Genomic DNA, 15,240 nt, shown 5'->3' on the forward strand with positions numbered 1-15,240 from the left:
TGGCCGCCTGGTAGAACTTCGCATAAAGAGTATCATTCATTTCGGAGTTAAAAATGGAGTGGCTCGCTCTGATGTTTCTCCTGATCAACGGTGTTTATACAGGACCACCTGCAGGTAAGTTCTGCCACATTCCTCTTTCAGCCAATCTACTGGGTCTACCAAAGCCATTCAGGACGTTTTTTTCTGTTTTTTTCCTCGGGTTTCACAGACCAGTTCTCTATTTGGGAGCTAAAATTTGTCCACATTTCGACTGTGTTGAAGATTTATTTACCAAATGCACGATGTTCTAAAAAAAGTAACATTTTGACCACTGAAATCTATGATTGTGGAGCACCTAATAGCCAGCTTCATATCAGTTACATAAATTTAGTTACGACACTTTACTGCTGATATAATGTAAAAGCAGCATGACATTTTAAGTATGGTATATTGGGGAGAGAGATTTTGAAAACAACGTCTCGAGTTTTAGGGATTAGTAGGGCCTAATTCGCAAAATATTGTACTCCTGACATTCTGATTTCGGCACTGGCCCCTGTTACCATTGGTTTTTAATTCAATTGTTAAACATTTAGGATTTAGAATTAACATGTTCTTTTGTAACAAAAAGCCCAAAGAAATATGTTGAAGACTGAATATCAGAAAAAAAATTCTATCTGGATGTCAATGGTTGAAATCGATATTGGTGTCCTGTGTACAAATGAAATGGCCAAGGGCCATTGTGCTCATCGTATAGATATTTGGTGGTTACGAATTAATCTAAGAAACATGCTACATGTATAGTATATAGGTCAAACCAAAGTCGGTACGACATTTGATGTATTGTTGCTTGGAGTAACTACCATACAAATATCATCGAAAACAAATCACTAATAAGCGTGATATTGCACATTTTCCCTTTTTAGTTTTGGCCTCCTGGTGGCCAAGTCGAGAATCAGATCGGATCGAAATTCGGTGTCCGAGGTTACATGACGTAGGGAGTCATGTGCACCAAATTTCAAGTTCATAGCTTTTGCGATTAGGAAACGAGCCATAGTTACACTGAAACGGCCAATTTACGCCATTTGACCTATGTGACCTTTAAAATTTGGACAAATCAAAAACCCGTATAATATGCGATGTATGTTTGCTAGGAAAACCTACCATCAAAATTTTATCGAAAACGAGTGACCCATTAGAGAAATATCACACTTTTTATGTTTCCACTTCTGGCCCCCTGGTGGCCAAGTCAAAAATCAGATCGGACCGAAATTCATTGTCAGAGGTTACATGACATAGGGAGTCATCTGTACCAAATTTCAAGTTCATAGCTTTAGCGGTTAAGAAACGTGCCATAGTTACACTCAAACGGCCAATTTACACCATTTGACCTGTGTGACCATGAAAACTAGGTCAACTCAAAAACCCGTAGATATGTGATGTATCCTTGCTAGGAGAACCTACCATAAAAATTTTATCGAAAACAGGTCCCTCATAAGAGAGATATCACACTTTACATGTTTCCACTTCTGGCCCCCTTGTGCCCAAGTTAAGGATCAGATCGGACTGAAATTCATTGTCAGCGGTCAACTGACCCGAGGGTCCTGTGTACAAAGTTTCAAGTTCATAGCCCTAGCGGTTAAGAATCATGCCATTGTTTTTGAAATAGGATACAACGACGGACGACGGACACTGCAATATTGTATAGACTCACCTAGACGGTGAGCCAAAAATGATTCAAAAACGAATTCATTTGACCTCTGTGACCTTGAAAGGTAGGTCACATGGAAATCTGTTTGGCATGTGATGTCTCCTTGCCTAGGGTACCTACCACAAAAATATCATAGAAAACGAGTCACTAATAAGCAAGGTATTGGACTTTTTGTCATTTCAGTTTTGGCCCCCTGGTGGCCTAGTGGAAAATCAGATCGAACTGAAAGTCGTTGACAGAAGTTATCTGACATAGGTGGTCAAGTGTACTAAGTTTCAAATTCATTGCTTTAGTGGTTAAGAAACGTGCCATAGTTACACTCCCGTTGCCAATTTACGACATTTGAACTCTGTGACCTTGAAAAGTAGGTCAAATCAAAAACCCGTGCGATATGTGATGTATCCTTGCTTAGGGTACATACCATTATCGAAAACGAATGACTAATAAGCGAGATACCGCACTTGGTTTGTTTTCGCATATCACCCCCTGGTGGCAAGAGACGGAGTTGGATCGAAATTTTAAGGGTGTTGTGCACATCAGTGGAAGAGTACCAAACATGTACCAAAGTTTCAAGTTGGCACGTTGAACGGTCTCGGATATGGCAAGCCAAAGCGGAATTTATTCAAGACTTTAGAATTACCATTCAAGAAGTTAAATATAAGTTCAAGAAGGAAATATATGTTCAAGACTAAAATATGTTCAACCTTGAATCAAATGTTTTCAACCTTGAATAAAATATGTTCAACCTTGAATAAAATATGTCCAACCTTGAACAAAATATATTCAACCTTGAACAAAATATATTCAAGACTCACGTGACCATATTCAAGACGCACGTGACCACAAAATTGATGACGTAGTTGCTCATGTTTTGATGCTTTACGGACTTTCCCGAACCCGCGTCCGGACTTTCCCGAACCCATGGTACTTGTGTTGCGTTTCGGAGCTCGAATTGTTCGCACGAGGTTTTGACACATGGTTGTACACGTACCTCGCCGCCTACACCTGACATGTACTGTAATCCTACACATCATGACATGGATGCCGAGTGAATGTCAGAGTCGATACATGTTTCACAGACATATCAGGCAAATTATAGGTTCAAAATGCGCAATGCCTCTCACCTTTCATTCTTAAGGCCGACACCACTGTATCGGATTCTCGTTGTCTTTTGACATGTTTGAGTGTTTAGGCTATACAGGCAATCAATCATGTCGTGAAACAGAACGCATCAGAAGTACCACAGATTCTACGCTCTACGTCATCAATTTTGTGGTCACGTGCGTCTTGAATATGGTCACGTGAGTCTTGAATATATTTTGTTCAAGGTTGGACATATTTTGTTCAAGGTTGAATATATTTTGTTCAAGGTTGGACATATTTTATTCAAGGTTGAAAACATTTGATTCAAGGTTGAACATATTTTAGTCTTGAACATATATTTCCTTCTTGAACTTATATTTAACTTCTTGAATGGTAATTCTAAAGTCTTGAATAAATTCCGCTTTGGCTTGCCATACTCGGAGGAGATATCACTTATGGATGGACTGACATTTGGACCGACGTGGTACCTCTTAGTGGGTTGGTTCAATACTTGCCACTGGCATGCTGGCATGCTGGCACTGGCACTAGTCCAAGGATGCATCCCAAAATGGTCTGCAATCCACTGAAATTCGTATGAAATCAGACTGCTGTCTGCCATTATCATGGGCCTTGTCACTGTCTATGGTGTAGTCTCTGTAGCCTATAGCCTATGCCTTGTTTACCTACTGCATACCGTAGCCTATGTGTAGGCATGCAATTGACATGATAGAATATAAGTTAGTGCAACAGACTAGGACTGACCAGCATTAGGTGCAGGCTGCAGCCCAGTGGCTGTGGCGAGACTGTATCATATGTTTTTTTAAACTTTGAATTGATTCAAATAAATGCTGACCATTTGATCTACCTTTCAAAAATTAATTATGTCCCTGAAACACTGTGTTTGCATTTTCTGGCAAAAAATATGTCCGTGCCAGTGTCAGTGTCAGCGTGCCAGTGTCAGGTATTGAACCAAACCCCTGTGAAATGATATACTGTATATATAAGTCCACTATCTGTTCTTTCATCTGCCTGAATACTGACTGCATGGAAGTAGAATGAATGAATAGACTTTAAATGGACCTACCGAAGACGTCCGCTGCTCCATCGTGTCATCCTAATTTGGTCTGGCCTTAGGGTGAGGAACGAGGCCGGTCCACTGCGTCCGGAGTGTAATCAGATACATGTATAGCAAAAACTCATTACTTCACAGCCTATACATGTAACTGCATCGCACCACAACTCGTTTTCAAAGTTCCCTTTGCCGCGAATTCAGCTGTTCGAAGCACAAAGAAGTCCCAAAAAAAGCCATCCAAACATAGTTCATTGCCCATATGATCAAGCCAGAATCACACTTTGATATTGCACACTGAAATCTATTCCTAGTTTGCACGAGTAGGCTACATCGAAATACATTGTTATACATTGGCATGCATGACACGTGGAATGACGGAAATGCTACAGGTTTGAAGAATTCAGCCTTGAATAAATCTCGATTTCCCATCGCAGTTGCCCTGAACTGGTCACCTTGATGAATGGGTTGGTCATCCCACGTGTAAAAGATTTCAAAAATTCAACAGAGTCGAACCAATAATCACAACAATGCACTTCACCACCACCAAGAATGTATAACATTGCAAAGTCCTTCATCAAAGAGACGTATTCTTTGAATAGCATGCTCACAAATAGACGTGTGAATATCAATCATCAGTAGGTCGCGGATAAGTATACGACACATCATCAACTGCCCCCGAATTAGTATGACGTCCAAGCCATTTCAGTCGAGTCCGTTCCGACACCTCGATGAGGCCCCGCCCAAGCCACCTGTGACCCTTTGATGTTAGTTCATCACACGACAATTGACGAAGTTCAATTATATTTCAACGGCATCATTTTCGCTCAAGGGATGGTCATCTCATGTTAAAGTGCAAGTTATTGAGGTCAACGCTATAAACCTTGGTTGATTCTTTGGTCACGTGATAAGGTTATCAAACCATATAAACTGTGCATCTTGAACTGGAGGCGAGGTTGATGAAATACAGGTAGTGCAATCCAATGGTGTACGTCCAAACCCAGCGTGCAGAGTCCAAAATGCTATACAGTCGGTTTCTGGGCCACAATTTTTGCGCTTTTTTGGTATTCCTCTCTCTCCGTAAACGTACTGATACGTGTGCAAGAGCCCGGACCGTCACATGCGTACGTACGCATATTGATGGTCAGTCAACACTAGTTGTCAATCGCATACATCTAGCTGAGAAAGAGAGAAATATTTCTCCAGTCGGTAACTATAATTGATGGTTTAACTTTCCACATTTTCGATGACCTCAGTTCATCATGATCACGGAATGAACTTAACCTCGTAATTGGAATGAGGTGGGAATGTCGATGACACGTTACGGCGAATAAAAATTAGAATAAAATATCAATCACCCTAGCTCATTTGGCCATGGCGAATAATCCTAACACTACTCACAAATCCGAACTCCCGAAATTATACGTATACATGTATATCCCAAACTACAACGAACGGATCCTGCCCTACGCTCTAGTGCTTCAAGTGTGTACAGAAATGCGAATGACCTAAAGGGCGTAAAAATGGCATAGAAGAAGAATGTTACGCAAAATTGCCGCCAAAACCGAACTGAAAAGTGCGCAAGATATAAAAACCGTAAAACCGACACACAACTATATGCGTATATATGTATATATATAAAGTCCACGATTCGCATTCTTGGCGAAACACTGGTTGTCTCACTAAACAACGCGAGAGTGGAGCTAACCCGAAACCGAGGCGCCTTGACGAGGTGTTGGGCGAAGTGACCGTACACCCCAGCTGTGTTTGGTGAGACAACCAATACCGTCAGTGATCATGGTGATGTATCAATTTCCATTCTAAAACAACTCAAATTAAAACATCGAAATGTCATTTTGACTGTTTTTGACAGCTTCCAAAGTGTTCAACGACACATTTAAGCGGTTGTGGTTGCCTATCCATAACCGCTGCCACCAAAATGAGGTTCAGCATTATACGCTGTAAATAGTAGTACAATATTGTAGCCAAGATGGTCACCTACACCATGATTCACATGCACCCATTTTCCTTCCAGGGCCACCCGACAACATTGGGCGAGATTTTATCGTGGCATTCTCAGCTAATACGGCCAGCGACACTAAGAGCGCACGCGCTTTGCAACTCTTCCTGACTCCCGCAGTCGCTCGTGTAGCGAACTTTAAGATCGACACACCGGGCGATTCATCATTAATGGCGAAAATCGAAGGAAGTGTGAAGAAAGGGGAGGTAAAAATGGTGAAGATACCCACCAAACTTATGGTCCGGACAACCGAAATTTCGGACAAAGGCAGGTGCTCTTCATAAAACTATCAGAATGCCGGTGTTAGAGTGCCGGCTCCGCAGGAACTTTCTTTCTTTCGAGACTTTTGTAATCCTGGCTTGTGGAGGGTTGACATATTTCAGAGTCTTTCAATAAATTTCATTTATCAAAAGACTCTGCATGTATATACCACTGATGATGACCCTTTAAAACCCCTTTGGGCCGTGCAAACATCATGACAAAGATCACCGATAATGTTCTTTCGTGAGGTCGGTTTGTGTAGGAGGAGCCATAAAAAGTATTAGGACTATCTGTCCTTGAATAGAGCGTCCGGGACGACTACTTCTCTTATGCGCTTTTAATATCTGGGGATGTTAAAGGTCTTGGGTCTCTATTGAACCACACCTTGCAATATGGAATGGCATATGGAGGGGAGGTGGTTAACTGCTTCACCAAATTATTAAGAGTGTAGCTATTCTGTCGAACGCAATTTGGAAAGGCACAGGAGACACCATGCTTTGTAAAAAAAATTAAATCTTTTTCTTGCAGTAATCCGTGTCTCTTCGGATGCCGATATTGTCGTCTTCGGGGCCAACAAACTCTCTTATGCCATAGATGCCTACTTAGCCCTACCAACTGATGTCCTCGGACGGAACTACTTAGTGTTATCCTACCGCGAGCCCAAACGAAAGCGAGGTAGAAGCACCTTCTTGGTCGCAACAGGAGAATACCCCACGTCAATAGCAGTTCAATTACCGAAGAAAAAATTGGATAAAATCTATTTTGACTTTAATGGAAAGTCGTACAAGGGTGGCACCTCCTTGGTGTTAAGGCTTGAGAGATACACGGCATTTCAAGTATCAAGCACATTGGATCTAACGGGAACTCAAGTTGTCAGTGACCGTCCTGTTGCTGTCTATGCCGGGAATGAAAGGGAAAGCGTGACCATTCCTAATAAGACGACTGAATCATCGGACTATTTAGTGGAACAGCTTCCGTCCGTAAACAGATGGGGCCAGGACTTTATTACCACGCCGGTTAAGGGTATAAGCGTTGGACAGAAGTTTAGAGTTCTAGGTAAGATGTACGCAATATCGCTGATCTATTCCCCATTTATGTTTTGCAAGAAGTGGGCGGTGCATAACTGTTCGAAAATGCATTTTGTCAAAGGTATTAAATTTTACCAAATATTCCAACCTGGCTCGCTGGCTTTCGTTGATGATTGCAATCGAGTCGTGATCAGGCCGATGTAATTAAAGAAAGGCTTACATTTATTCAACCCAGTTCGCGACGAAACGAACTACTATCACTGTTGAGCCTCTCTACTTCTTGGTGAATATAGATGGTCGTTTAGTTCAGATGGCAGCACCCGAACCATTGTCCAGCCCGAGAACGATTTGAGCTATCAAATACCACAACAGTAATATCTATGCATTTTCTGATTTAAGTAGTATTTTGTAGATTGTTTAATCAACCAGTTGATCTGGCCCACTCTCAGTGCTAATCTTTCTGTTGTTGCCAGAAATTGGTTACCCGAAACTTGAAAGCTTAGAACAAACAGGCCATAAATGCAATTTTGAAGAAGAAAAAAACAGTTGCTGATGACGGCCAGAGACCTCTATTAGACAGTGTGTACATTCTGTGTACATTTTAATGAATATAGGTTGGTGAAAAAAGTACACCAAGGGTGCTTTAATTCCCACCAAATTTTATATGTGTTTTGAAGAGGCTTTTATCGAAATAATAGTAAAAATTCAAAACATTCCAATACCGATTGCCTGAGAAAAACTGATTTGTGTACAGCATTGCCATCAAATCGTCACTCACTGATATGGGCCTAGCTATTAGAATACAAGTTCTAAACTGGCCAGTGAGACAATAATTTCCTTAAATTAATTATCAAAAAGTATATCCCCGTTATGGCCTGGCTCTGTAGATTAAGAATCCACCAAAGATTGAAGAATAAATCCACTTTCACCCATCACAGTCATGTACTTATCACAGCTTCACAGTTCAGTACGGACTATGTGCCACACTTCCGCCTGTGGATGAATACATGTCTCTGCCCTGACAAGACCAGTGTTGCCGTGTATCATGAGGACTGTGAATTGATAATACTATTAGTGTATTTCAAGGGCGTATACAGTGAAGCACAAAGGACACAAGTACACTATTAGTGCATACCTCTTATCACACATGTAGATGGTGACACTGTTTGTAGGTTTTTGTCAGCAATTTATTTTTTCAAATCGCGTTTATAATGTATGCCCTATGTGATCTAAACCCTTCAATTTCGGGCTCATAAATCACATTTTGCTATCGTTAGGCTTCCGATTGAAATTCTTTGACCTTTTTCTTCAGTCGGTATGACTTAGAATATAATTTTGATTAATTTTATTCTTCAAAGATAGATGCCTTGGCAGGAAATGAATCGTGAGTTGTTTTGCTGGTTGTGAGTGAATGTTTCTCTTTGCTACGAAAACTGTAGGCCTATCGTCATACTATCATTATATACAATGTACATGCATGTACGTAGCTCATGTAGATTTATTTATTTTTAGCGTCAGAAGATGACACTGAGATCAAGATTAATGGTAAAGTAGTTAAGACGATCAACCGGACAGAATTCTTCACCTATATCGCGAATTCAACCGAAGCGTACGCCTTTGTTACGTCCTCCAGACCAGTGCTTTTGGCTCAGTTCGGCGCATCCATCTCTCGGTCGAAGGATGACGTACAATCCGACAGTTTCATGGCTCTAATTACCCCCATTCAGCAGTATGGTAAAAACTATGTCTTTTCTACAATAACACAAATGCAAACGACGCGCGGCGGTCTCATCAAAAACTTTGTTAACGTCGTCGCAAGGACGGACCAAATGTCAGGATTAGTCGTCGACGGGCAGCCCCTCGTTGTGGCAAAGGTGCCGCTGACAGAAATCAAAGGAACCAACTACACTGCCACTCAGTTTGAAATTCCTGCTGGAAGTCACTCAGTCTCTCATCAAGATGCCACTGCCGTTTATTTTATACTTATTTACGGTTTAGTCGCGTACGAAGCTTATGGTTGTCCTGCTGGCATGGTACTGACCGACTTGAGCTCATGTGTGCTCACCCCACCGGGGGACCACGATGGGGTCGACAATGACTGCGATGGGTTAACAGGTGAGGAACTCTTCAACAACATAGATGACGACCATGATGGAAAGATAGACGAGGATTACATCAAAGTGCCCACAGTCACCGTGACTCAAAGTAAAACTCAAACAATCACGGTAGAACCAACTCCTGTCCTCATAACCACCTGTCCAATCACACCTACAGTTACGCTGACCGATTCTGTCCTATATTGCCCGACAACAACAACAGAATCAACAACGCCAACGACAACCCCGCCGACTACAACAACAACGGAAATGTCCACAATCAAATCCTCTCAAACCGAAGTCCCTGGTTTCGCAGACTTAAATGATACAAAATACATCACCATCATGGTTATCATTTGCTCGTGCGTTACCCTAGGGATCCCAGTTTGCGTACTTATGATATGTTGTTTCCGGGCGTGGTGTTGCTGTGGATATTGTGGCGAACAAGTACCCGAGGAGCCGGAAAAGAAGGATGCCTATGTCTTAGATATGCCCCTGTCGTAAAGAGAACGCTCTCTGGGGCTTTAAAAGCCTTGAAGTAACCCAATCTAAAACCCTTCTGAAAATGTGGAGTTTTAAACGACTCGCTGAGAATCCTTTAATTGACGTTCATCACAATGTGTATTCCCACGACCCACATCTTCACATTGGACAATTAGATGGCGTGTCCTCAGGCCGTGTACTGATTTTCAAGATGGTGGCAACTTACTAGTACTAGAGGTGTTGTAAGAAACGAAATCAGCGCCTCTAGTGTCAAGGTTGTGGGAGTCTGTTCTGTGGAAAACAAAGAACTGACTCCCAACCTTGAAAAGGAATAAGCTTAACACTAAAATGTACTCCGCTAACCTCCCAATGACGTGTATGAGCTCGGAGTTTCGCCAAATAAAAACTTTGTTTAAGGTGTTGCGGCTCCAAATTGGCATTGACTCAGATCTTGCAATTACCCCTCAACTGCCGGTGGTGACTGTACCAGGTGCCATCCTTTGATAAATACTGAAAGCTTGATATACTAAGTGGGTCGTCCTTTGTACGCAAAGCTAGTCGCCCTGTGCTACTTGCAAAACACTATTAAACATGCTTAGAAGTTTCAAGACTTAACGTCAAAGAAGACGTCATGTATCTAGATAGGCTTTTGTCACGACATGGTCGTATAAAACGTATATTATTATCAATGCAAGTAAAAGTTCTAAGCCCCCTGAATAAAGTTTTGCCGAGTCAAAAAATCATCATAACGCACGCTAATATTATGGCCCAGTTCCTTTCATGGAGTACCATAAAGGTGTTGGTACACACCGGTACGTTTTCCATGATAGAATCCTTTATGAGAAGCTGCGTTAATAAAAATGTATGTGAACGATATATTGACCTTAGCAGATTACTGTGATTCATTAAGGGTTAACCATGTAGGTACCACCATTTTGGCTAGAACTTGAAATATAAAGTACTTAGAATTCTTTAAAACGAAAGGAGTGCCAATTTCGAGGGTTGGAGTCTGTTCTTTGTTTTCAATAAAACAGCATCCGAGATTTCAACTGGGCATTCACTACATTTGAAAGAGTTTTAATTGCTTTAGGATTTCAAGTTCCAGCCAAAATAGTGGCACCTATGGTTTACTGGTCATTAGTACTAGAGGTGTTGTAAGAAACGAAATCAGCGCCTCTAGTGTCAAGGCTGTGGGAGTCTGTTCTGTGGAAAACAAAGAACTGACTCCCAACCTTGAAAAGGAATAAGCTTAACACTAAAATGTACTCCGCTAACCTCCCAATGACGTGTATGAGCTCGGAGTTTCGCCAAATAAAAACTTTGTTTAAGGTGTTGCGGCTCCAAATTGGCATTGACTCAGATCTTGCAATTACCCCTCAACTGCCGGTGGTGACTGTACCAGGTGCCATCCTTTGATAAATACTGAAAGCTTGATATACTAAGTGGGTCGTCCTTTGTACGCAAAGCTAGTCGCCCTGTGCTACTTGCAAAACACTATTAAACATGCTTAGAAGTTTCAAGACTTAACGTCAAAGAAGACGTCATGTATCTAGATAGGCTTTTGTCACGACATGGTCGTATAAAACGTATATTATTATCAATGCAAGTAAAAGTTCTAAGCCCCCTGAATAAAGTTTTGCCGAGTCAAAAAATCATCATAACGCACGCTAATATTATGGCCCAGTTCCTTTCATGGAGTACCATAAAGGTGTTGGCACACACCGGTACGTTTTCCATGATAGAATCCTTTATGAGAAGCTGCGTTAATAAAAATGTATGTGAACGATATATTGACCTTAGCAGATTACTGTGATTCATTAAGGGTTAACCATGTAGGTACCACCATTTTGGCTAGAACTTGAAATATAAAGTACTTAGAATTCTTTAAAACGAAAGGAGTGCCAATTTCGAGGGTTGGAGTCTGTTCTTTGTTTTCAATAAAACAGCATCCGAGATTTCAACTGGGCATTCACTACATTTTGAAAGAGTTTTAATTGCTTTAGGATTTCAAGTTCCAGCCAAAATAGTGGCACCTATGGTTTACTGGTCATTCATTTACTGGTCTATCGAGTACAAACGTCATCAGGCGTCAGAATCAGCAAACTCGCTGCGAAAATATGGAAATGTTGGCACTTTAATTCCTACAGAATAGGCATGAACACACGGAGGGGTACATTGTACATACAACGAGCTAAATAGAGAGTATCAAGCTGTTTTACATCAATATTGCAAACTATTGAGTCATGATAGTTGACCAAAGTATTCCGTTTATATGTTATTACAATGTATATTTGCATGTAGCCTTATTAGGCTTTGTGTATTTACATGTTTCAGATCAAGAGTTTTATCACTAATGTTACATTTTACCATCCTCAAGATGGCGGCAAGATCATGGTGTCATCGAATTGACGGATTGAACGGATAAAAGGGAATACGATGAAACGTGATGGAATCATGCTCAATCATCGCCAAAAGTTTTCCTATTTGAGATAGATAGTTCTAAAATGTAATTAAAAATTATATACATGAAATGCACCTAAAAAGTGAGTGAATCCCGGCCGAAAGGTGTTATAATACACTCGCTTGCAGTCCATTTCGTCATCCTGATCGTCTCTCCTTCATGGTCGGGCGATAGGACGAGGCCGGTACACTGCATCCGGAGTGTAACTTATAAAGAATCCACTTGTTTCAGTTTGAAAGGCTTGTCATTCCCTGAGATGGCGGCGAAAAATACGGATATTTAATTTTGATCTCTCCATGTGAATAGTCTTTTGCATTACATGTATTATGTGCATTTGTATGTTACGAAATTTATTGTTATCATCACACAATATACCTTTCTGCAGCGTCTGTCCTTACGGAAAATCATTGTATCGATCATAAAAAAGGGTCACCCTTAAAAGTAAATGTCCTCGGGTTCGCATCGAAAAAACAAAACACTGACAGTATATACTCCAAAGCTTTGTTCATGACGAAAGTGTTGTTTTTGGATTTTTTCGAAATTTGCAGAAATTGTCTATCATAATGAATCTTGTCACCCTACATCCGTGCAAGCGATATGTGTAACTAGTTACCAAAGAAAAAGTAGATCTCAGTTGATTATCTGTGTCCCTATGTACACCTTACTCATCTGTCACAAAGTTCTGTTTTCGGTCTCACAAAATGTGGATTTGAGAGCATCTTGCATTCAGATGTAGTCATCATTTCCATTGAACGAATCAAGCTGGTTCGGGTCCTTGGATGGGGGGAATGCGATGATCGGAGTAAGACGAGGATACACGCCTTGTGATGGACCGTTCCTCGGGGAAGTGACAGTCTTCAGGGCGTAGACCGTCAGCGGGATCGTGCAACAGAACACCAGGAGGGAAAAGAAGAACAAGAATCCATTGATGCCCAACTCGTAGTCCCCGGATTTCTCGTCGTAATTTCTTTTCCTTTTGGCATATCTCTTCATGTCGTCGTCATCTCTCTTCATGTTGCCATCTCTCTTCATGTTGCTATTTCCTTTCATGTTGCTATCTCCTTTCATGTTGCTATCTCCTTTCCTGTTGCTATCTCCTTTCATGTCACCGTCTACAGGTATACCGCCGTTGTCTATCCTCTGACGATCCCTGTCCATCATATCCCTCCCGCCATTGTAGCCATCGTGACTCCAGTACCAATTAGACATGGTGCACCCTAGCCACAATGCAACCAACGTGGCCAGCAGTGCTAAGACAGCTGTTGCAACAAGTCGTCCCTTGGTTCTCTTGTAGACTGATACGATGCCGAGGATACCAGTGATGATGAACCAGATACCGCAGGCCATTCCCAGCCCTTCAAAATGCCCCGCGACGCATGACCGGCCGATGCCGAGGAGAAAGCAGAAGATCCCGGAGATCAGGGTGATGCTCGAAACGGCCAGGACGGATTTTTTCGGGTGATGCGAGTATTGTGAGGACACGGGCACGAACGAGGCAGGCGCCATGGTTGTGTAGGCCGGGGGCGGTGCCTTGGACTCGGATTCCTTCGTTCCCCAAGTCATGGTTTTGTCTTTATAATAGCTTGCCTGGAGAATTGAAAGAAGGACAAGATTAAGAAAAACGGAATCATCACCCATCCAATCGGTTTAGTGTTTGTCGGGTAAGTTGATAGAAATATCTCAAAAGTCCGCCATGAATAAAGTGCAATATGTACAGTTTACTCAACAAGCTTCTCAAACCACTTCATTAATTTCTACGAAATTGCTAACCCGTTGTCTATCCAAATCATCAATTATTTTCAATGGAATCGATAGACTACGGGCATGACGTCTCTCGTGTCTTGAATACATTTATTTAGAAACGGACACTGATTTCATGGTGGACCCGACCAGAGGACACAGGGCGTGGTAGTGACATTATTAGCATAAATTAGGTATGCAAATCATTCTTTGGAAAAGAAAAAGCAATGACACCACGCAATTGTACTTAAAAGCAACTTACGAGGTTTGAATAATGCAACTAAATTTGGGTCCAACAGACCCCACATGCCCTTCAATGTAAGTTTTGAGTTTTACCGCTAATAGCGCCTTTGTTGCTGGATGCAACGTGATGAACATCGAAGCGGAACTCTAGGTTCAGCGCTGGGGTCCAAAAGACCCCAAAGGGTTTGAATCCCTGTTCTTCCAGTTTTATTGTGTAGAATGAACCTGCGGTGCGTATTCCTGATGGTGACACTTTTCAATTCGTGATAATATTCCAACTGCCTTGGTTCAAAAGTCGCTGGTCTTAGCTTGCTTCAATGCCTTGATGATGTCAAAACATGTTATGAAAGCTACATGTACGGTGTATGTTTCAGCACCACCAGCCATTTCGGAAATACATGTATAAAGAATTTTTAGATTTCACTTTGGAATGGCAAGAACTACGAGGTCTTACATGTTAAATAGGAAGCTTACCTTAGGCTCTATACGAAAAAGAAATTCCAGTCTAATTCGTTTCAAAGTCAGTCTTAGTTTAATTTTCTAAGTCGTCTGTCTAATGGCAGTCATCTGGTGAAATCATGTCATGGCGTGACGTCTTGTCCAACTAGCCAATCATTTGGCTCAGCTCGCAGACACTCTTGAATTACATTTAAGTGATAGTTAAGATTTAATGAGGCGTAGGGCCTATACTAAAATGCTTTGAAGACCTACTGATGACAAAGACTTGAGCAATACTTTATCATATCATGCGAGACGGTTCAAGAACTGTCACTGCTTCACTGATTTGCTTTTATAAGTATGGAATAATATTGTACATGTAGGATGTCTCAAATTAAACTTGCAGATTATATGGGTCTTTAGAACAAAAATCGCTTGAATGTTGTCAGCAGAGTTCAATAAGCAATCAGAGGCACGGATATGGTGGAAGGAATTTAAGTCACCCAGCAGAATTAGTCCAATCCCTTTACAAAATAAACGTATCGATTCTTTTTTTGGATTTACAGCCAAAGAGGCCTTGGGGCATCAAAATCCTTAACCTCGAGCATTACGCCTTTCCGAGCACCCCGTG

At 41.5% G+C, this 15,240-nt stretch overlaps 2 protein-coding genes across 2 annotated transcripts; one reads left to right on the forward strand and one right to left on the reverse strand.

Annotated features, from left to right (window-relative positions):
* Window positions 1-53: 53 nt before the first annotated feature.
* On the forward strand, window positions 54-9,748 carry LOC135489451 (IgGFc-binding protein-like). Its single transcript, XM_064774809.1, has 4 exons — window positions 54-114; window positions 5,875-6,126; window positions 6,649-7,176; window positions 8,661-9,748. Exons 1-4 carry the CDS (start codon window positions 54-56, stop codon window positions 9,746-9,748), a joined length of 1,929 nt encoding a protein of 642 aa, XP_064630879.1.
* A 2,095-nt stretch (window positions 9,749-11,843) lies between these two features.
* Window positions 11,844-14,790, reverse strand: LOC135489213 (uncharacterized). The gene is made up of 2 exons (XM_064774458.1): window positions 14,646-14,790; window positions 11,844-13,775 (listed from the first exon to the last, which is right to left on the reverse strand). The coding sequence occupies exon 2, from the start codon at window positions 13,749-13,751 to the stop codon at window positions 12,915-12,917; it is 837 nt and encodes a 278-aa protein (XP_064630528.1). The 5' UTR covers window positions 13,752-13,775; window positions 14,646-14,790; the 3' UTR covers window positions 11,844-12,914.
* Window positions 14,791-15,240: the final 450 nt, after the last annotated feature.

The sequence above is a fragment of the Lineus longissimus genome, chromosome 6, assembly GCF_910592395.1.
Source record: "Lineus longissimus chromosome 6, tnLinLong1.2, whole genome shotgun sequence".
Taxonomy (NCBI): Eukaryota; Metazoa; Nemertea; class Pilidiophora; order Heteronemertea; family Lineidae; genus Lineus; species Lineus longissimus.